Source organism: Plasmodium relictum (genome assembly GCF_900005765.1).
Source record: "Plasmodium relictum strain SGS1 genome assembly, chromosome: 7".
Taxonomy (NCBI): Eukaryota; Apicomplexa; class Aconoidasida; order Haemosporida; family Plasmodiidae; genus Plasmodium; species Plasmodium relictum.
In genome coordinates, this window is record NC_041685.1 from 864161 (window position 1) to 886585 (window position 22425).

The window sequence follows — 22425 nt, forward strand, 5'->3', positions numbered from 1 at the left end:
AAAAGGCCTATAAAATTATGTGAATATTATTTCACAAAAAAAAAAAAAAAAAAAAATGTAAAATAAGTTAAATATTATATATAATGAGGATTAAAAACTTAATAAAAAATAGAATTAATAAAAAAGAAAAAAATAAAAGAAAAATAAACTACAACTATATATATTTATGCTATATTTTAATATATTTCATAAAAATATCTAACAAAAAGAAAAATAAAATTTTTCCAAAAAAAAAAATAATTATTTTTTAATGAAAATATTTTATTAATATCTAAAAATAAAATAAATGGAGAGAAAAAAAAAAAAAAGATAATATTTTTATTAAAATTACAGCATATATTCTACATTTTTTCTCAAAGCCTGTGCATTAGCTCTTAAAGGTGCTGTATTAAATGTTACAAAATCCTTTTCCATGAACTCATCTACAAGCATTAACGATGCAGAATTTCCGCAACGATAGCAGTAATTGGGTGCACTAAAAACAGTAACAACTTTATCGTTATGCATCCATTGAAAACCATCTTGCACTAATTGATGTGCTCTACAAATACAACATAAATTATTCATCCGTAAAAATGTATTAGTTTTTTCTTCACTAAATAACACACCTGCTCCCCTTGGGGATGGTTTCCATCCCTCTATTATTTCATCTTCGGGGCCAGCTGGATCACTCCATAATAGATCACAAATAGCACCATCTTGTGGGATTTCTTTAAATCTATCTAATTCATTTATTTCATCAATAGTATGTAAATATGGTGATATACCCCCATGATCACAAAATATTTCATTATTTATAATTGCTGTTAAAGGTAGATAATCAAATGCATCAGTTAAATATTTCCATGCATTATAATTATTATTATATTTTCTTATACATTCATCATAAAATCCATATACTTTTGTTATTTGTCTACTCTCATGATTCCCTCTTAAAATTGTTACTCTTTTGGGATATTTTATTTTAAAACAAGCCACTAAACAAAAGCATTCACAGGAATAATATCCCCTATCAACATAATCTCCTAAAAATAAATAATTAACGTCCGGTGGCAAACCACCTACATAAAAAAATAAACAAAATAATATTATATAAACTTTATACATTTATATAAATATATATATATATATATACCAATATGAAATATCTCTAGAAGATCGTAAAATTGTCCATGAATATCTCCTGCAACAGTTACAGGAACATCTACTTTAACACAATTTTCTTCATCTTTCAATATATCTATTAAAAGTTCACACATTAATTTTATTTCTTCAATATTCAATAATTCACATTTAAATAACTTACAAATCCATTCATCAACATTATACAAAATCTTTGATGAATTCAAATTCATATTATAACTTATATTATCATGAATTTGACCATTATCTATGTTATTTTTTTTATATTTTTCTTTAGAATTTTTATCATTATAATTTGCATTATATTCCTTTAATTTTTCATTATTTAAAGAACTATTTCTATTTTTTATCTTTTTATTATACTCATTTTCTGAATTTACCTCTTCATCGCTTAATTCTTTAACAGATAAATTATCTTGTAATTTACAATTTTCTTCATTATTAAGTTTTTGGCAATTTAAAATATTTTGATTATCATTTGATATTTTATATTTCTGTTCCAATTGTTCATCATCTTGTACATTTTTATTGTCATTTTTCATTATTTCATTTTTATCAATTTTTATTATTTCTGAAAGTGTATTATTACTTTCTATATTTTTATTTAAGCATTTTAAGCTATTTTTTGAATTAATTATGTTATTAAAAACAAAATCATCTTCTGGTAGTTCATAATTTTTCATTCTTCCTTTTATATTCTAATATATACTACATATATATATATACATATGTTTTTTTATTTCTTATTGAAACAATCAAAAGTAGTAATATCCTATTAAAATATGAAGATTTTATCTGAAAACTTTAGATATTGTTCTACAGAAAAATATATTTTTTATTAGATATTATAACCATTTAAATATATATATCTTTTGATTTAATTCATATATGTTAATGTTACTTTTCACATAACTTATGTTAAAATATTATGAATTAATATTCTAATGTATATAAATATATTTTACTTTATGATTATCAAAATTTTTTTTATCTCTCTTAATTACTTTTTTTTTTCTTTTTTTTTTAAATGGATAATAAATAATTCTTTTAAATAATTCCTTGTTATATTTTTTTTTAGCATAAACATAAAATAAATATTATAAGTGTATATATTTAATTATATAAATAGCACCTTTTTATTAAATTTTATAAAGCCATTCTATCATTTTATTTTAAAATATAATTATACTTTTTTCAAACTTTCTGTATACCTATGCAATATAAAATAAAAAAAAAAAAATACGTGTTCATAACAATTGAAAAATCTGCATATACTAAAAAAAAAATAAAAGTAGATAATAATACTTTTTACTATGTAATTTTTCTAAATTTATAACAATATTTACAAGTATAAGCTACTTTAGAAAATTAAAAAAAAATTAAGATTTTAAATGGATAATTTTTATAAGAAATTGTAGTTTATTAATAAGGTTCTTTGTAAATGTCTTTTTAATTAATCATGGTGTATTAAAAGTTTTTCCATATTTAATCAAAAAAAAAAAAAAAAAATAAATAAAAAAAAAAAAGAGAAAAATTTGAAATAAGAAAGATTAACTTAAATTTTTAATCATAAACAAAAATGACACTTTTAAAATATTTTTAAATACCTAAAATACCTTTAAAAAAATACTTATAAAACGCTTAATAGGAATTTTTTTTTTTTTTTAAATATTTAATTCAACGTGAAATACTTAAGAAAAAATGAGTGAATAATTAAGTTTCATAATAATTTAAAATAAACTATATAAGGTTAATTATAATAATCCCTTTTTGCTAAGAAAAATTAAATAGTGTATAACATTTTTAGCTAATATTTTTTGCTAAAAACATATTTTAAGATACATAATATAGTTGATACATATACTTTATTGAAATATACTTTTTTTTTTTTTTTTTTTTCTTGTTTTTGTAAAAATAACAAAAGAAAAATAATTAATCAAACTTTTTCTATTCGACCAAAAATTTTTTACAAGCATTCAAACTTTATATTTTTGGATGTTATTAAATGTTTTATTTCTATATTGAATGAAATAAGTAAATATATTTAAATAAATATACCAGTAAAATAATAAGCATATAGGGAATATAAAACATACATTAGTTTAATTTAAAATGAATCCTTTTAAATTTTATAACAAAATAAAATATTTTAGCTTTGGAAGATTATCAAGAAGATATCTGTACACAGTAAATAAAAAAAAATTTAAACATTTTGATACAAAATGTTATAAAAAATATAAAATACAAATGCAAGGTATTTTATTAAAAAAATAAAACAAATTACAGGAATTAAGTAATATGGATGATTATTTAAAAAAAGTGAATGGAGATAAATTGGTTGTAGCTCAATTTGGTGCATCTTGGTGTGCACCTTGTAAAAAAATGAAACCATTGGTATAAGACACTGAACAAAATTATAATTCTTTTTGTTTCATAGAAATTTTTTACAATTAAATAATTTTCTATCCTTTTACTTCATAAATAAAATAAAACTAAATAATCATTTAATTTTATGTATTTAGATACAGTAAGTTTTTTTAAAATTTTTTGTAGATTAAGAAGTTAGGAGAAGATAGTGAAAACATTGAAACTTTATACATAGACATTGATGAATTTCCTGGTTTTTAAGAAAATAAGAATCTATTTAAAAAAAAAATTTTCTAAATAAATCATTTGCATATATACGTGTGTACTTTTTTTTTTTTTAAATATTCACAAAGAATTAGGAGAAAACGAGGATATAAATGAATTACCAACTTTTTTATTGAGAAAAAATGGAAAATATTTAGATAAAATCATAGGTACAATTATTTATTATAAATGAAAGTAATCTAAAACGACAAAATTCTTTTGTTTCTTATTATTTTAGGAATGAACGAAAAGGAATTAACTAATTCAATTGAAAAACATCAAAAAGATTAATTTTTTTTTATTATATGCTTTTTAAGGTGATTTTTTGAAGATTTATACTATTATTTTTTAAATGATAAATAAAGAATATTATTTATTATAATAATTATTTTAATAATATATCTTGTTTTGTTGCATATATTAATTGAAAATAAAAAAAATTTTGTCCTATTCCCTCAATTTTACAAAGCTGTATATACATAATTATATATATTTAATTCTATTTTTTTTTTTTTTCTCTTTTTATTTACTTTATTTTACATTAAATTATTTTTTATTACTTAAATATATATTGCTGTGTTTTATCTTATTTATTATTTTTTTTTTTAATGTATTTTAATATATTTTATTACACTTTTTTTTTTTATTATTTTTCTTTTTAAGTTGGGCAATTAATATAATTTGCAAATTATATTACGCAAAAAATTTGAGTGTAAATGTAAATTTAAACTATAGGAATTTTTATTTTATTTTTTTTAAATGAAGTTTATTATTTGAAAAGTGTATTTAAATAAATTTAAATTTTTTTTACATTTTTAAATGTAAAAAAAATAGTAGTACAAAATATAATTTATGTATTAAAAAGAAAAAAAAATTTAATTTATACATATAAGAAAATAGTATTTGCTATATAATCACAATTATATAAATTTTATAATTTTTCAATTTTTAATTTTTAATTTTCATTTATGGGTAAATCATTTAAGGTTTTTCTCAATAATTACGTGTATAGGTATTATGAAAAGAAAAATTATCTTTTTTTTACTTCGTTTATAAATAATTTTTATTGGTTTTTAAATGTATATATATATATATATATATATATATATATATATATATATATATATATATACACATTTATGTTATACATAAAAAATACTTTATAGATATTACAATAAATTAATAATGTAGTGAAAAAGAGTTCAACGTATAAGTTAATAACGTTAGTTCATATTTAATTTCTTTATTGTTTTTTTTACAATTTTTTTTATTTTATTTCCTTTTAGCTGCTTAGAATGCGGTAATCATTTATCTGATCCTACCGAATTAGTTTCTACTTCATTTAGAGGTAGGACAGGACCCGCTTGGCTATTTTCCAAAGTTATAAATGTTTGTGAGGGGCAATATGAAGATAGAATGATGACAACAGGTCAACATACAATCGTTGATATTTATTGCAATAATTGCAGAAATAATGTTGGATGGAAATATGAAGATTCCTCAGAAGAATCACAAAAATATAAAAAAGGGAAATATATTTTAGAAAAGGCATTACTTTCTTTTTTAGTTATTGATCACCACGGAAAAGAACACGAATTTGAGCTTAAATCATCTGATTGCGATTTCTGAAAAGATTAAAATATAAATATATATTAAGTGAAAATTTAACTTTTTTTTTTTTTTTATATTCTATCTTTTAAATTTTTTCAGTGAAAAGTATCATAAAAAAAAATATATATATATTTTTTATAATTTAATGTTTATAATAATTTTGTTTTTATTTTATATATTATATACAACAGGATGGAAAATAATTTTTTTTTACGTTTGATTTCTGCCTTTTTATTTTTAGCTTTTTTTTTTTTTTTTGTTATAAATGTTTTTTCAAATTATTGTTTATTTCTAAATTTATAAAAAAAAAAATATTATTTTTAATTATAAAAAATTTATTATTTTTACAAATGTAATATATGTGTAGTAAAATAACAAAAAAGGATAAATTATTTTTATACCTAATTTTATTTTATTATTTTAATAATACAAACATCAATTTTACAAACTAATCATAAAAATGGAAAATTAATGAAACCTTCAACATGTTTAACAAAAATCAGTTACAATTTTTTTTTTTCAATAGAAAAATGAAAAGATGATAAAAAATTAACTAAAAAATATAACCTATTAGAAATTTTATAATATTTATTAACTCATTACAAATTATATACTGCTGTAATGCTCAAAAAAGGTATTAAAATATTGTGTATACTAAATATTAAAAATTACTCAGGTTTATGAAATAATGTAAAATCTTTAAAAAGAAAAAAAAAAATGAAAAACGTTAAAAAGTTGAAAATAGAATTTAAAAAAATAGTTATAATTTAAAATGAAACAATTATGACAAAAAAATGTTTAAACAAATAAAAATATACTGTTTTTATTTTGTATGTCTTAAAAAAAATATATAAAAGAATAATTTTTATTAATATGAATTATGTTCTATTTATTACACATGAAAAAAGTAGCATTGTTAAGAGATACTGTTATTTAAAATCTCCGAAAATAGTTATATATAAATGTATATATATATTTTTTTTTTCTCTCTCCTTTACTACTTTCCATATGCACCATTACAAATTAAAAACACATGAACTACTAATTATTTCTTTAAAAAATATAATTTTGAAGTATATATTTCATACTTTATATTTTTCATAATAAAAATGTTTGAAAGAAACTGTTAATTGAATTTTTTAAAAAGTACGGCGCAATTTACAGATTTTATTTAATTTTTTACGAATATATGTTATCTATTCTTTTTTTTGTTTTTTTTTTCAATATATCATTTTAATTTTACTTTTTACTATAGAATAGCATTTGCTGTCTTTTATAATTAATTATATCATAATAATAATTATTATATAAAAGAACTGTTCAATAACAACTGTTATGAGAAATACTAAGTACACTTTTTTCTTACTGATTTTTTCTCTTATTATTTATTTTATTTTTTTTTTTTTGTTATTATATATTTCATATTTAATGTGATTATTTAATATAGAATCCTTCCATTTATCAATTATTCTTAAGTTGTATATAAGTAATGTTTATAAAATCATTTTCTGATCTCTATCTGAAAGATCAAAAAAATCATCTTCATAATTTTTTCTTCTTAAATGATGAGATGTTGAATGTTCCTTTGGTCTAGTTCCTGCAGCTCTTCCTCCACCACTATCGTCATTAAGTTCGCATTGATTTTTATCACTTTCATCATCCACTTCAGAATCAAAAAAATCAGGTGGTACATATGAAAATTGCACACCTGGAGCATGTTCAATATTCCTTAAATTTTCTGTTATTTTCATTTTAATTCTATTTAAATGTTCTGGTGAATTATAATTTGGCATATTAGAAGGTTGCAAATGCAATTGAAAGTCAGGTGCATAATAGTCATAATAATCATTTAAGCTGATTTGATCAGGCATTTCATGATGTTTATTTAAGACAACTCCTGTCTCGTATGTCCAACACCTTGCTACATTTCGTATTGTATATCCTCCTCCTCCTAAAACTAAAAGAGGCAAATTATATGATCTCACATGTTCAACACATTTTGCATGACCTTTAATTGTTAAATTAAATCTACCTAACCTATCCCCAGTTAAACTGTCAGCACCACATTGGATTATGATAGCTCCTGGCTTATAAGTTTGCACACATTTATCAATAACTACTTTGAATAAATCAACAAATGCCTCATCTGTTATACCATCATTTAATGGTACATTAACGCTATAATATTTTCCATGATGAACACCGATATCTGTTATATCACCTGTCCCTGGAAAATAATCCCCGAATTTGTGAAATGAAACAGTCATAACTCTATGTGTTACATAAAATGCTTCTTCAACTCCATCTCCATGATGAACATCAATATCAATGTACATAACACGTGCATGATATTTTAGTAATTCCAATATTCCTAAAACAATATCATTAATATAGCAAAAACCACTTGCTTCTGACATTTTTGCATGATGTAAACCACCTGACCAGTTAATACAAATATCAGCACAGTGATGATTTAACTTGGAAGCTCCATCAATTGATGCACCTGCACACGATTGTTGAAATTGAAAGAGCCCATCAAACACTGGACAGTCGGTAGCTTCTCCAACATTAAATCTTTTTAATTGATAAGTAAATTCTCTATAATTTTCTAAAGTTATTGATGATAGAAAATCAACATACTCATAATCATGAAACAAAGTCATTTCATGAACGTCACTTTTATGGGGTCTATAAACTTCCATATATTTATATAAATTATACGATACAATTAAAGAATGCGTCATTCGAATTCTTTGAGGCTTCATAGGATGCCCTGCTCCGTAATAATAACTCCCTATATCAGGGTCATGAAAATATGCTACTTTTTTTCTATTAGACATTTTTTCTTTTTGTAAATTCTGTTCACAATTATTTTTTTATAAAATTTTTTTTTTTTTTGTTATTAGTTAAAGCTTTACATATATATATATATATATATATCCTTTTTTTACAAATTATATAAAAATATATTTAACCTTTAATTATAATTTATTTTAAATAAAATTTATATTTATTAATTATATGTATATATATATATAGTAAATATGTGTATATGCATATGATATATACAATAAAAATAGAAAATGTTTTTGTACTATTTTTTATATTTTGAGTTATATTTTTGCATATAATATCTTACTTTGTTATTTTTTTTTTTTAATCAAAAGATAAAATAAAGAAAATAACTATAAAAATAAAAATTTTATGTATAACTTATACAAATGTGATAAGAAGTATATTATAAAAACATATAAAAAATAAAGAGAAATAAATAATAAATAAAAATGAAAAAAAAATAAAAGAAAAAAAAAAAAGGAAAAAGAAAAAAGTAAAAAAAAATAAATAAAAATAGAAAAATTAAAAAAAAAAATAAAATAAAATTAATAAAATTAATATTAAAATTAAATTTTAAGAGAGAAAAAAAAAAAATAATAACATATATAATTTATATTCTAAGTTTAAAATAATTAAAAAATTTTCGAGAATTGAAAAAAAATATATTTATTAAAATTTTATTAATTAAAATTGTCTTTATTATTTCAAAATAATCTTAATTTTTTTTTTAACCATTTTTAATATTACAACTTACATATCTCATATATATTTGCTTTTTATAATCATATTAAAAAAATAGCAATTTTGTTCAAAAAATAATTCTTTTAAATAAAAATAACTTTATAAATATGTATTAAATAAGAAAACATTGAAATAGATTAAAAAAAAAATGATCTCAAAAAAAAAAAAAAACATTAAAGTATTTTTTTACTACTAAAATGTATGTGAATAATTTAAAAAAAGAATTATACATTTCTAATAAAAGTATTATAATTTTTTGCACTAATTTTATCTAAAATTTCTTAATATTATTTAAAAAAAAATTCTTTATAGAAAAAAATATCCTTAATATATATATATATAATATATTAAATAATTTTAAAGAAATTAATATATTATTTACATAGAAATCATCTTATTTTAATATAAAATTCTTTTTAAAAATTTTATATTCCTTTATGATCTATAATTATACCTCTTTAAATTATATTTGTAATAATTTTTTAAAAAGTATTACAAAAAAAAAAAAAATTTTGATGTACTAATTTTAATAAATTTGATTTATATATATATATATATATATATATATATATATATATATTTATAGATTAAAAAAAAAAAATTCCTAAATTTTTATTAAAAATAAAAGGTACAATAATTAAATAAAAATTATTTTATTTTTTTTTTTTATAAAAGTTTTTTTAGAAATACAAAGTGTATTTAAATAATTGTATTTGTAGGAACAATGATAATTTATTATATATAAATTTATTATTAAAAGTACAGTTTATTTTAATTTTTTTATTTTGTATTATTCATTCAAAACGCATTAATACCAACAATATATCCTTGTGTGTTACTTTATATTTACATTTCAAAGTTTCATATACATAGTAATCAAATGGATTCTTTAAAAATACTGTAATTTCTTAAATTTATATAAGAAATTTACTATTAAGTAGAATTGTAACTACTTATAGTAATTCAAATTGGATTTCTTCTTTGTTTTTAAATATAATTTTTATCCAGTTTTTAATTTTTGAACATCTCTTTTTTTTATTTTTATCTGAAAATTTTTTTTTTTTTCCAAGTTTCATATATATAAAAAAAAAAAAATTTAATTCAAGTAAATTCATAATTGAAGAAGTACATTAGTAATTTTTTTTTTTTTTAAAGTTATATATATAGTTAATGAATAATATTATTTTTAATTATATTTAAATGAAAATAAATTAAGTATAAAATTAAATTACCGTATATATTTGTTTATATACCTTTTTTTTTTTTTTTATGTTTCATAAACATATATAGAAAAAATAGGAAAATTAAAAGTTTAATGCTACATATATAATAAATAAAACTTGAAATGATTTCAAAAGAAAATGTTTCATCTGAATGGGTCAATTTTACTATCCCAAAAGAAAATGATACTCTAAGGGAGAAAATATTAATAGACTTAAATAAGAGTAATGATAACATAAATAATGAAAATAAAAAAAATATGAGTATAAATCAAATACATAAGTTTATAAATAAATTAAAAAATACAAATGTAACAGATTTAGAGAAAAGCGATTTTAAAAATTTACTAGATGATATAAAAAATTTAAATATAAGCAAATATTTAAGTGAAATATTAAACTACATTTTTAACTTAACATATCATGTAAATAAATACTCGGATATTTTTCTTCTCATAAATATAATTAAATATATAAATAAAAATTATAGCAATGTTGATGAACTTATTGAAAACATAGCATTCACGAAATTTTTTAAGTTAGATGAAAATGATAAGAATTATTTTTTCATCATATTTCATGATTTATATAATAATATTGATGAAAATAATATGATAAGCAAAAATATAAATGTAGAAAACTGTCCTGACGATAAAAACTCAAATAAAGAAAAATTACCTGATTTAGTTGATACTAATAATACAGAAAATAATAATAATGATAAAAAAAATAGAGAAATAAATAATATAAAAAATTTAAAAGAATTAAAGGAATTAAAAGGCAATCTCTTTAAAAAATTGAATTCTTACATTTGTAAAGATAATCAAGAAAATGATAATTATTTATTCGAATATGACCTATTCGCTAGTGACAAAAATATAAAATTTCAAAAAAAAAGTTCTGTTGATAAAAAAGCTTATATGATAGAGATGTTAAATGACAATAATCTTATGAAAAAGATAGAAAAAAAAAATAAATTAAGAAAAATATTGTTATGTATGTATTTTGAATTAATTTTATTTAAAATATGTAAAAATAAAGATTTATTGTTATATATGTTTTTAAACATAACTTTTTTTTTTACATTAAAATTTGATTTTCACATTTCTTATAAAGATAAAATAAATAACAGTGAGAAAAAAGAATTGAATTATCCTAATAATGCTGATATATTGTCTAGAATAAAAAAATATTTAATTGTAAATACAGTCATTACTTTTGATTACTTTTTTACGAATACTAATACATTATTTATCGATGAAAATTTAAAAAAAAAATCAGAAAATGTAGATAAAAAAGAAAATTTAAATAAAGAAGAAAATGATATTGTACTATCCATTAATAACAATAACAGCGTAGTAGCATCTTACGTAAAATATATAAATGATATAAAAGATAATGTTATGAAATTTTTTAAAGCATTCTATCATTGCAGTATGTACAATTTATTGATATACTTATATACCGAGCACGTTGTAAATGAATATAGTAGTGATAACAAAAAAAGTTCTTTAAATGAAGAATATGAATTTTTCAAAATATATGAAAAAAGTAAAAATTTTTGTAAATTTTTCAATGTAAACAAGTTTAGTCTGGATGAAATACAGATAAAAGGAATTGATTTATTGGGATTAAAAGAAGAAAGCTTCAATCATATAAAAATTTTTGATAATATAAAAAACAAAAATGAAAAAGAGAAAGAAATAATAATAGATGAATCAAATACAGTTTGGAATAATGACGAAGAAAAATCCTTTTATACAAATTTCCCAGATTATTCTAATATAAATATATGTTTAAATGATGATGATTGTGATGACGACGACATTAATTTAAATTATTCAAATGAAAACAATATAAATGACATGCCTAATAATCAGCCTAATAACATTAACAATGTAAAAAAAGACAGAGAAATAGATGAAAGGGCTGAAAATAAGGTTACTAATGATAATAGTAAAAAAGAAAAATCATCAGAGAAAAAAATAGAGTCTAAACATATTATTAGTGTTGATAACAAGAAAAATGTAAAAAATATTGTTTCTGGAAACAGCAAAGAAAAAATGAAAGAATTTAGTAACTATCTTGAAAAAATAATTAATATGAACAATGAAAAAGACGTAGAGGATTTTGTAATGATATTTTTATTAAATTATAATACAAAAAAAAAAAGAAAAATAATAGCTAACACTATTATTCACATTAATAAAATAAGTTTAAACTTAATTCCCTATTATTGTAGATATATTGCTATTATAAATAAATATGTAAAAGATATATATATAACTATTATTGATGAATTAAAAAGGATTACTGAAAAAATAATTAAAGAAAAGTTACCTTGCCAAAATAAAAAAACTAAATGCATCAAATATGCTTGTGAACTAACAAAATTTAAATTATTAGATTTATCTTATATATTAGATATTATAAATTTATTAATTGAAAATTTTACTTCTGATCATGCGGAGCTATGTTTTTTTATTTTAGAAAATTGTTCTTTATTATTATTAAATAATTCTAAAACACATATACGATTTTTAAATCTTTTACAAAAATTAAAAAAAATCAAAAATTCCAAAAATTTACCATCTTCTTTAGAATTAGTCTTTGAAGAATGTTGCATAAAAATTGACAATTTCATTACAAGGAATAATATAACAAAAAAAAAAATTTCTAAATACTCTGAGGAAGATTTAAAAAAAAAATACTTTTTAAAAAAATTGCTATTTCAAGATATTGAAAGTATGGATACGGAAATTATTTGTAAGTATATAAGAAAATTTAACTGGAATGATAAATTGATTACTCATTGTTTAAAGAAATATATTTTTAATTATTTAATGTATATGAGTATATATCAAATAAATAACTTAGCTTCTTTATTGTTTAATTTAGCTAAGTATAAGCCATTTTTTGTAACTCAAATAATTGATGAATTATATGAGAGAATTATTACCATACTTGAGAATAATGATTTTAAAAAATATACATTTTTAATTCAATATACTCATTTATTTGCAGAGTTATATAATTATAAAATATTTAATTCTTCCAATGTTTTTGACTTGTTATATTTTTTAATATCAATTGCTGATATAGATATATTTAATTCTCATCATATTTCTTCTATTTACAAAGTTTTTAAAGATAATAAAACTTTTATTGAATCTATAAGAAGTAATATACCTAATTTAAATAAAAAAGAAAATGGAATAACGGCAGGATTAGAAAGTAAAAATAATAATATAAATAATAAAAACGATGTAAATAGTAGAAATTGTAACAAATATGGAAAAAATACACACAATTCTGATATTAATAAAGAAGAATTTTTTTCTTATGATGATTATGATGATAACTTTTATAAATTTTTGTTTATAAATAAGAGAAATCCTATATTTTATCATATTTTCCATGATGTAGAAAATAACAGTTTTATTAATATCAAAATGATATGTATCATAATAGAAAGTTGTTCAAGATATTTTCATACTCCCTTATTAAGTTTTAAGTTAAATAAATTTTTTTTATTTTTTCTACGATTTTTATTATTATTAGAGCCATTACCTATTTATATTAAAAACATAACAGATAATATAATTGAGAAAAATTCTGAGGAAATGAAAAATTTGAAAACAATTAAAGATATTGATAAATATTTGTTTAAAATACTAAATGCTGAATATAAAATACATTTAAATCAAATAAATAAAAATAGTAAATATTCTATTATGGATAGTGACTTATCATTTTCTATAGAAAAGTGTAATAAAACCAAAGGCTTAACATATAATAATGATTGTGTAAAAGCAAACAAAAACATTAGCAATAATGAAGAAGAATATGATAAAATGAACGATTTGACAAAACAAGAAAAAAGAAATACTTCATCCATTTATGAAAATAAAAATAATAAAAATTACAACAGTAAAGAAAGGAAAGCAAGAAATAACAATTCTTCAAAATTAAGAAGTAAAAAAGAGTTGTCTAATTTATTAGAAAATGATGATATAGAGTATTTTAATTCATCAAGTGATGAAAACAGTAGAAAGGTTAAAACAATGGAAAATGAATTAGACGAAGAAATTAATGAAATAATTAATGCATCAATAAAAGAAAATAGATTGTCAAAAAATAAAGTAGAGCCTGTAAATTTTAAGAATTTTACCATATATAGTAATTTGTTAAATAAAAAAAATTCAAAAAATAAAGACTCCGAAAAAAATGTTCCCATAATCATTTATAAAAAAGAGAAAAAAAAATAAAAAGAAAGAAATTAAACATAATTCACTAAAATAGCTCAAACTACTATAAGGAATCTCCATATTATAAAAATAATTTAATTTTTTCTTTTTAAGGGGAATATATAAATTTGCTTTTATCTATATGTGCAAATACAAAAATTTATTTTTGTATTGCTTTAAGTAAATATAAAATTAATTTTTTGCTTATAATTTATTTTATTTTATTTTATTTTATTTTATTTATTTATATTTATTCAGGAAATAAAATTTTATTAACATATATATTTTAAGATTCTAAGAACTACATTTCATATATAGTGTTGAGTTGTTACCCATACAATATTAGTAATCTTTTATTAGGAAATTTAGAATTTTATACATCTATTTATTTAAATAATAATATAATAATTTTTCATTTATTTCAAAAATACATTATTTTTTTGTTTTTCATGTAGAAATCTTTATTTCAGTATTTTTTTTAACAACGTTTTTTAAAACTGAGAAGCCAATAAAAAATAATAAAATTAGTTTCCTTTTTTTTTTTTTTGTTTTTTTTATTACTATTATCTCAATTAGAAAAAATGTGAATTTTTGTATACATATAATATGTAGCACTAATAAATGGATAGTATTAAAACATAATAACTTTTAATAATAAATAATATGTAAACAAATAAAAAGTAAAAAAAATATTATATAATAATAAAAAGAATTAATAGATATATTTAGAGATTTAATGCATGCCTAATATTTTTTTATATTTAATATATATATATATATATATATATATAGAATAATATATTATTACTCATTACCTAAGATTATTTTCTTTTTATTTTACATTGTGATTTTATTTAATATTTTTAAGTCAATGCATGCAGGTTCTTTAAAGTATATGTATTTATTTTTACTAGTACTTTTTTTTTTTTTTTTGATGAAAAATGAATAGAATTTATTAAAAAAATAAAATAAATAATTAAAATGGAAAAAATTCAATCTACTAGTTTTATTAAAGTACATTAAAAGTTATATTTTCATTTTTTATAGATTTTACTAAATTTTTTTTTATATAATTTGTTCAAAATCTTTTAATTTAATAATTCGTTTTACTAAACTTATCATTCTAATATATTTTACTAAATTTATAATTCTAATATATTTAATTAATTTTTAGTTTTTTTTTTTCAATAAAACTTTAGCAAATATAGATTTATACTTTAAAATTTTAAAAAGATGATTAAATCAGTTATCTGTTATTTTTTTTTGTTAATATTTTATGTAGTCAAGGGGGAAAATGTAAAAACATAAATTTATAAAAAATAATTTTAAGAATCCAAAATAAGAAAAATTAAAATATATATATATAAATACAATTAGATATAATTACATGGAAAATATATATTTTTCTTTTTAATAATTGTAGGATGGAACATTAAATATAATCACAAAAAATATTGACCTCAATTCATTACAGGGAACATTTTACGAAATAGTTACAAATGCTACAGATAAGATTTTCCCAGGTTTAGCATGTAGATGTACGAAATATGAATTTTCAGGTTTGAAAAGAGAAGAAAAAAAAGCATATTTAACATTGAATTTTTCTTGTAATAGAAACTTTTTATTTGGAGAACAAAAATCAAATATGGCTTTTAAGTTAATATTAAATAAACCTTTAGATGATAACGAAACAACTGTAGAGGAATTCATTGCAAGTCTATTATTAGTTCAAAATAATCAACAAATATTATTAAGTAACCATATGAAAATAATATATGCTGAATCAAATGATCAAAATGAATTAGAACATATAATTATTGGTGGAAATAAATCTAGTGAACCAATGATAATTATTTCTAAATATAGAACAATAAATTTAGAAACTTATAACAGACTCATAAATTCTCTTTATTTATCTGGATACCAATCTGCTCTTTTAAATTGGCCTTTTATCATTCAAACTGATCAAACTCTTTGTGATTAAAAAGATAAAATAAAATTAGGAAATGACACAAATATACTCTATGAAAAAAAGTTATTTCTTTAAAAAATAAAAATAAAAATAAAAAAAGAAAATTAAAGAATAAAATGAATATTTTTAAGTTTAATGTACAAAACAAATTAAACTCCTTTGATACATTATTACAATATTCTTCTGAAATATATATAGAATATTTTTTAATTTTTTCATTTATTAAACTTCAATAAATAAAAAAAGGGGGGAAGTCATGCATGTGTGTAAAATTTTTAAAAAATTCATTTATTTCTTTAGAATTTATTTTTTTTAAACTTCCTTTTTTATTATTTTTATGCTTTGAAGGAGTTTTACTTTATGATTAATGTTTTACTTAACTTTTAAATAACTAATATTCTTTTAAAAATTATAGGATTAACAATATTAAAAAAATATATATATAATAAATAAAATATATAAATCAGTATATAAGCTATTGTATCTTTTTACTTATTATTTAATATGCTTCTTCAAGCTTCGTTCTTATCTTTAGTTTTTCTTTTTATTTTTAAAAAAATAAAATAGTTCTTGTATTATTTTAAACCAAAAAAAAAAAAAAAAATGTACTTCCAACAATATTAAACCTCATATATTACAAGAATATTCAAAAGAGAATAATTTTTTTTATTCAAAATAGAACAGTTATCCTTAACTTTATAGGTGTATAAATTTATAAATATATATATATTATTATTATTTTTAAAAAATATATATGTTAATATTGTTAATTTTTTAAGTTAAATGAAGAATAAATGTTTACCCATCAATATATATATTTCAATATTAAAAATTATTGTCAATTTTTTTGTTAATTTTAAATAATTTTAAGACCTCATCCAAATATGAGTTAAATTTTTGAGTTACACACTCTTTTAAATATAAAATTGAAGAAAATATTTTCAAGAATTTATATTTCTCTATTATATTGTAAAAAAATAATATTATTAATAATGATGTTTTACATAAAATAATTATATATATAATAGTAGCAAATAATTCATATAAAAAATGAGAGAAATAAAAGTCTTAATCATAAAAATATATACATGAAAATAAAAAAAAAAATTTTTTTTTTTCTTCATATAACAGTTAATCTGTTAAGATAACAGTAAAATAATTGTAAATAAACAATATATATATCCTAAAAAAAAATATATTTAATTAAAATTTTTTTCATGTATTGTATTCGTACTCTAGTGATATTTATGACATTTCATTTTCATTTTATTTTGCAAATCGATTTTTTTTTTAATGTAAAAAGAGAAGAGAAAAAAAAATCTTTTTAATATTGTATTATGCAAAAAAAAAAAAGAAAAACGTTTTATATTTCAGGGTAATGAAAACAATTTCTAAAGAAGACTGTTTTTCGAAATGTAAAGAAAAGGATGATTTTATTTGTAATCAGTTATATAATATATTAACATATCAGCCTTTTAATGAAATTGTAATATGATATATATATTATAAAAAATCTAATTATTTTTTATTTTATTTATGAAAATAACGTTTTTTTTTTTTTTTTGGAAAGTTAATAATATATCTAATTTATAATTCAAAATGAAACGTAATTTTAATTCATATTATACTCTATTTTAGTTTTTATTTAATTATTAAGTATCTAATTAATTGCAATTTTTTAATCTCTTTTTTTTTTTTTTTACTAAAGTTAGAATATAAAAATGGTGATATTTATATAGGAGAAACAGAAAACAAAAAAAGACAAGGATATGGTTATTACATATATATGGATATTAAGACTATATATCAAGGGTAAATATAAAAAAAATAAAATGGCATGTTATTTTTATAAAACATCATTATATAATGATTTGTTATTTTCATCTTTACCATATAGAATTACTATTATTATACATGAAAATTCATATTACAAAATCTAATTATTACTATTGTTAACCATCTTCATTATTATATATATATATATGATTACCATATTTTTTTTTGTTAATTTTTTTTTTTTTAAAGGCAATGGAAAGAAAATGCAAAAAATGGTTACGGGACATTATTCAACCAAAAGGAAGTTATTTATTCAGGTAATAAAAATTAAAAAAATATTTTTTTTTTTCCTTTTTTTTTTCGTTTAAATTTAAATGATTCTAGAACTTTACAATTACACTTGTTTTAAGTAAATAGTTTTGTTATAAATATTTTAATAAATTTAAAAAATATTCTAAATAATTCAGGTGAATGGCTAAATAACATTTCACATGGTTTTGGTAGCACTTATAAAAATGGGAAATTATTTGTAGGTTCATATAAATTTGGTTTGATAAATGGTGTAGGAATATTAAGAAAAAAAAACAGTTTTAATTTTTGTCTATTTCAATCCAACAAAAAAAAATTCTTAATTAAAATTTCGAAATATATGGATATATATTTATATTTGTATAAAAATAAAAAAGTTATTTTAAAAGAAAAATTTTGTACCTTTTTTCCAATTTATATGAATAAAAGGATTCCTAAGATTGTTCATAAAGAAATTTTTTTCAAATTATTTAGCATAGATAAGTCAATCAATAACTTTTCTTCACAGAATTATAAAAATAATAAAAATTATAACAATTTATGCTCAAATAATTCTTTAAATTATATAAACTTTGATTTATATATAAGTTGTCAAAATAAATTATTTAGAAAAACAGACAAATTGAAAAGAAAAAATAGTACTAACAACGATGATGATAATAGTAACAATCAATATTTTGGCATTAATAATAATAATAATAATTATTATAATTATGATATTGATAATAACAATAATGATAATAATAATAACAGTAATGATAATTTTAATAATAATAATAATAAATGCACTTTTCATTTTTTTAACAGTTCTTTAAAAAGTAACTTTATTTTAACAAATTTAAAATACAATGATGAAAAAAGTGTATCTTCACAAAACTTCTCCAGTGAAAACGAACAAACATATGATGATAATACTCCACTTCCAAATAATATTTTGAACAGTTATAAAAGTTTAAATGACAAAAATTTTCAAAATTTTAACAAAAATCTTTTACTTTATAAAACTGATTCAAATAATAGTTATTCGTCTCTAAACGTAACCTTTAGCAGCGACTCTGTTTTTAATGGAATAAAAAAAAAGAAAAAAATTGTAATTCCTTATCTTTTTTATAAAAAAAAGGATGGGAAAATAATAAGGAATAGAAGAAATAAAAGAAATAAAGAAAAATATTATAAATTACTGATTGGTGAATATAATGGAAATCTTCCTAAATTAGAAGATAGTAACAGCTCTTCAAATTTTTCAAATATAAAAGCACATAATGAAATTGATATTTTAAAAAAAAAAAAAATTAACAATATATTTAATAGTAATTCTCATAGAGAAAAAGTGGAAGAATTTGGTGAATACATGACTTTTTTAAAATATTTAAAAGAAATAAATATAAAAAAAAAGATAAAATGTATATATCAATGGGAAAAGTGCCATATTTTAATCTTGCTATACTTCTTTAAACTTGATAAATATATATATTCTTTTAATCATAATAATATTAAAGGATTTCATTTTTTTATTTTGAATAGCAGAATATTAAAGAATTTAGGAATATATAGTAATGAACATATTTATTTTTTTTTGAATTTCATTAATACATTTAATAGAATACATAATATTTATTTGCAAATTTTAATAAGATGGGAAAATATAAAAAAGGATTCCTTATTAAGTTATAATTCTATAAATAAAAAAGAATTTTTTATTATTAAACATTTTAAGGGCAGCTCTAATATATATTTCTGCTACTATCAAAATACTCCTGTCTGTTTAAAAATTATTTCACATAGAAAAGAAGTACTTTTAAATAATTATAAAAAAAAAAATAATAAAATAAAGCATATAAAAAATCAAAATCAAGAAAGAAACCCAGAATATAATAAGGTTCAAAAAAATACTGAAGAAAATGAGGCTATAATTAGTAATAAAAAAGAAATGATAAGTTATTTAAATAATAGAGAATATGAAGAAGAATACTCTAAAAAAGAACCTAAAGAACAAGAGAGTATAAAAGAAAACGCTATTACTTCTAATTTAAAAAATAATTTTTTAAATACAGCACAAAAATTGTTATTTAACGAAAAATTAATTTTGTATAATGATAAATTAAATAAAAATTTACTCTACAATTTAAAAAATTTAAAAAATAAGTTAACAAATCGCGAAGAGGAAATAAAAATTAGTAAAAATGATTATCAAAAGCCATCATTCAATGAAGATAAAAAGCAATTTAAAGAAGAAAATAAGGGAAACTCAAAATTTTTTAATACAACAAATAATAAATATAATAATATATTATCGCATAATAATGAATTTAAAAATAACGGTGATAATATTAGCACAATTGACTCATATGAGTCATCTAATTTTGTGGAAAAGTTAAAATGTAGAATGAATTTTATGAGAGAATATTTTATTATTTCCAATTTAAGGCATCCTAATATTATTAAATATATAGGAAATATTATGAGCAAGAAAAAAGAAAAATTTGGGTTAGTTTTTGAATATTTAAAAGGAAATCACTTGTATGATTTTATATACAAAAGTAAAAAACCATTAAAAAATAGAAAAATTATAAAAATTTTTTATGAAATTTCAGCTTCTTTACATTACATACATGAGAGGAATATTTGTCATGGTAATTTAAATAACAAGAATATATTTATAACAAATAAAGGAAATGTAAAAATTTGTAATTTTCAGAACTCATCTATAGAAAGCTTTTATAATTATAAAATTGATTGCAAAAAAAAATATGATACAAGAAGATATAAAAATAACTATCATTTTTATGAAAATTTGTCCTTACCACTTCCGTACATTACATCTATTAACGATATAAGATTTAGTGATATTATTTCACCTTTTCTACAATTTAATACAAATAAATTCAATAATGTTAAAACTAGTTACCATGATTGTTATAAAGCTCCTGAAGTTTTAAGAGATGAAGAATATACAAATAAAAGTGATATATATTCTTTCGGTGTCATAATGTATGAAATAATATTTGATACATTACCATTTATAAATGAATATGTCCCGTTATTTTTTTTAATTTCTACATGTACTCACCAAAGATATATTAATTTTGATATAAATAAATTGAATTCAAAATTTGATTATTCTTTGTTTCATATTTCTATAAATATTATGTTGCTAATTAAGCAGTGTCTACATCCAATACCTTATAATAGACCTAATTCAAAATATTTATGTGAACATTTTAAATATTTGTTAGATTTACTGAAATTATATAAGATAAAATAATAAAATTTATTTATATTATACCCCTTTAATTATTCCTTTTAATTATTTTTATATAATTTTAATAACTACTATATATACATAAGTTTCTATGCTTACAATTAAAATATAACCGTGTATTAATGATTATATATAAATGTTTAGTTATTTACAAGAACTTTTAAAGTTCATAATTTAATTTTAATTTTTATTATATTAAAAATATAATTTATAACATCATTCTTAATATTCTTTTTATATATTAAATAACAAAAATTTTTAAATATTCATTTTAAATAAAATATATATTATGAATATTAAAAATAACTAATATTCACTTTTATTTTTTGCGTTAGTATACAACACAAAAAAAAAAAAAAAATAAATAAATAAATAATAAATAAAATGAAATAAAAATTAAAATAAATAACTTTAAGAAATTTTTGATTTATTTAAATAATGATAAATATATATTAGGAGTCAGGAAAAAACTTAAGTTTATCTTGAATTTCTTAAAATTCTTAGATTTAGTAATTTAAAGATTTGAGTATGTAGTATATATATATATATATATATATATATATATATATATATATATATATATATATATATATATATATATATATATATATATATTTTTAACTTCTTTTGTGAACATTCAAAAGAAGTTTTCAGAGATAACAGAGAATTATATTTAAG

General features: G+C 18.2%; 7 protein-coding genes across 7 annotated transcripts; 5 read left to right on the top strand and 2 right to left on the bottom strand.

Moving 5' to 3' along the window:
- Nucleotides 1-327: 327 nt before the first annotated feature.
- PRELSG_0723000 (protein phosphatase-beta, putative) lies at nt 328-1826 on the bottom strand (the record flags this gene model as incomplete). The annotated part of the gene is made up of 2 exons (XM_028675931.1): nt 328-1061; nt 1136-1826. The coding sequence occupies 2 exons, from the start codon at nt 1824-1826 to the stop codon at nt 328-330; spliced, it is 1425 nt and encodes a 474-aa protein (XP_028532471.1).
- Nucleotides 1827-3255: 1429 nt separating this feature from the next.
- On the top strand, nt 3256-4065 carry TLP2 (thioredoxin-like protein 2, putative; the record flags this gene model as incomplete). The annotated part of the gene is made up of 5 exons (XM_028675932.1): nt 3256-3330; nt 3430-3537; nt 3697-3763; nt 3870-3944; nt 4013-4065. 5 exons carry the CDS (start codon nt 3256-3258, stop codon nt 4063-4065), a joined length of 378 nt encoding a protein of 125 aa, XP_028532472.1.
- Nucleotides 4066-4742: 677 nt separating this feature from the next.
- PRELSG_0723200 (zinc binding protein (Yippee), putative) lies at nt 4743-5403 on the top strand (the record flags this gene model as incomplete). The annotated part of the gene is made up of 2 exons (XM_028675933.1): nt 4743-4786; nt 5061-5403. 2 exons carry the CDS (start codon nt 4743-4745, stop codon nt 5401-5403), a joined length of 387 nt encoding a protein of 128 aa, XP_028532473.1.
- Nucleotides 5404-6878: 1475 nt separating this feature from the next.
- HDAC1 (histone deacetylase 1, putative) lies at nt 6879-8225 on the bottom strand (the record flags this gene model as incomplete). The annotated part of the gene is made up of 1 exon (XM_028675935.1): nt 6879-8225. The coding sequence occupies one exon, from the start codon at nt 8223-8225 to the stop codon at nt 6879-6881; it is 1347 nt and encodes a 448-aa protein (XP_028532474.1).
- A 2081-nt stretch (nt 8226-10306) lies between these two features.
- Nucleotides 10307-14449, top strand: PRELSG_0723400 (conserved Plasmodium protein, unknown function; the record flags this gene model as incomplete). The annotated part of the gene is made up of 1 exon (XM_028675936.1): nt 10307-14449. The coding sequence occupies one exon, from the start codon at nt 10307-10309 to the stop codon at nt 14447-14449; it is 4143 nt and encodes a 1380-aa protein (XP_028532475.1).
- A 1212-nt stretch (nt 14450-15661) lies between these two features.
- On the top strand, nt 15662-16412 carry PRELSG_0723500 (conserved Plasmodium protein, unknown function; the record flags this gene model as incomplete). The annotated part of the gene is made up of 2 exons (XM_028675937.1): nt 15662-15724; nt 15852-16412. 2 exons carry the CDS (start codon nt 15662-15664, stop codon nt 16410-16412), a joined length of 624 nt encoding a protein of 207 aa, XP_028532476.1.
- A 1366-nt stretch (nt 16413-17778) lies between these two features.
- On the top strand, nt 17779-21750 carry PRELSG_0723600 (protein kinase, putative; the record flags this gene model as incomplete). Its single annotated transcript, XM_028675938.1, has 4 exons — nt 17779-17886; nt 18109-18212; nt 18426-18493; nt 18644-21750. The coding sequence occupies 4 exons, from the start codon at nt 17779-17781 to the stop codon at nt 21748-21750; spliced, it is 3387 nt and encodes a 1128-aa protein (XP_028532477.1).
- Nucleotides 21751-22425: the final 675 nt, after the last annotated feature.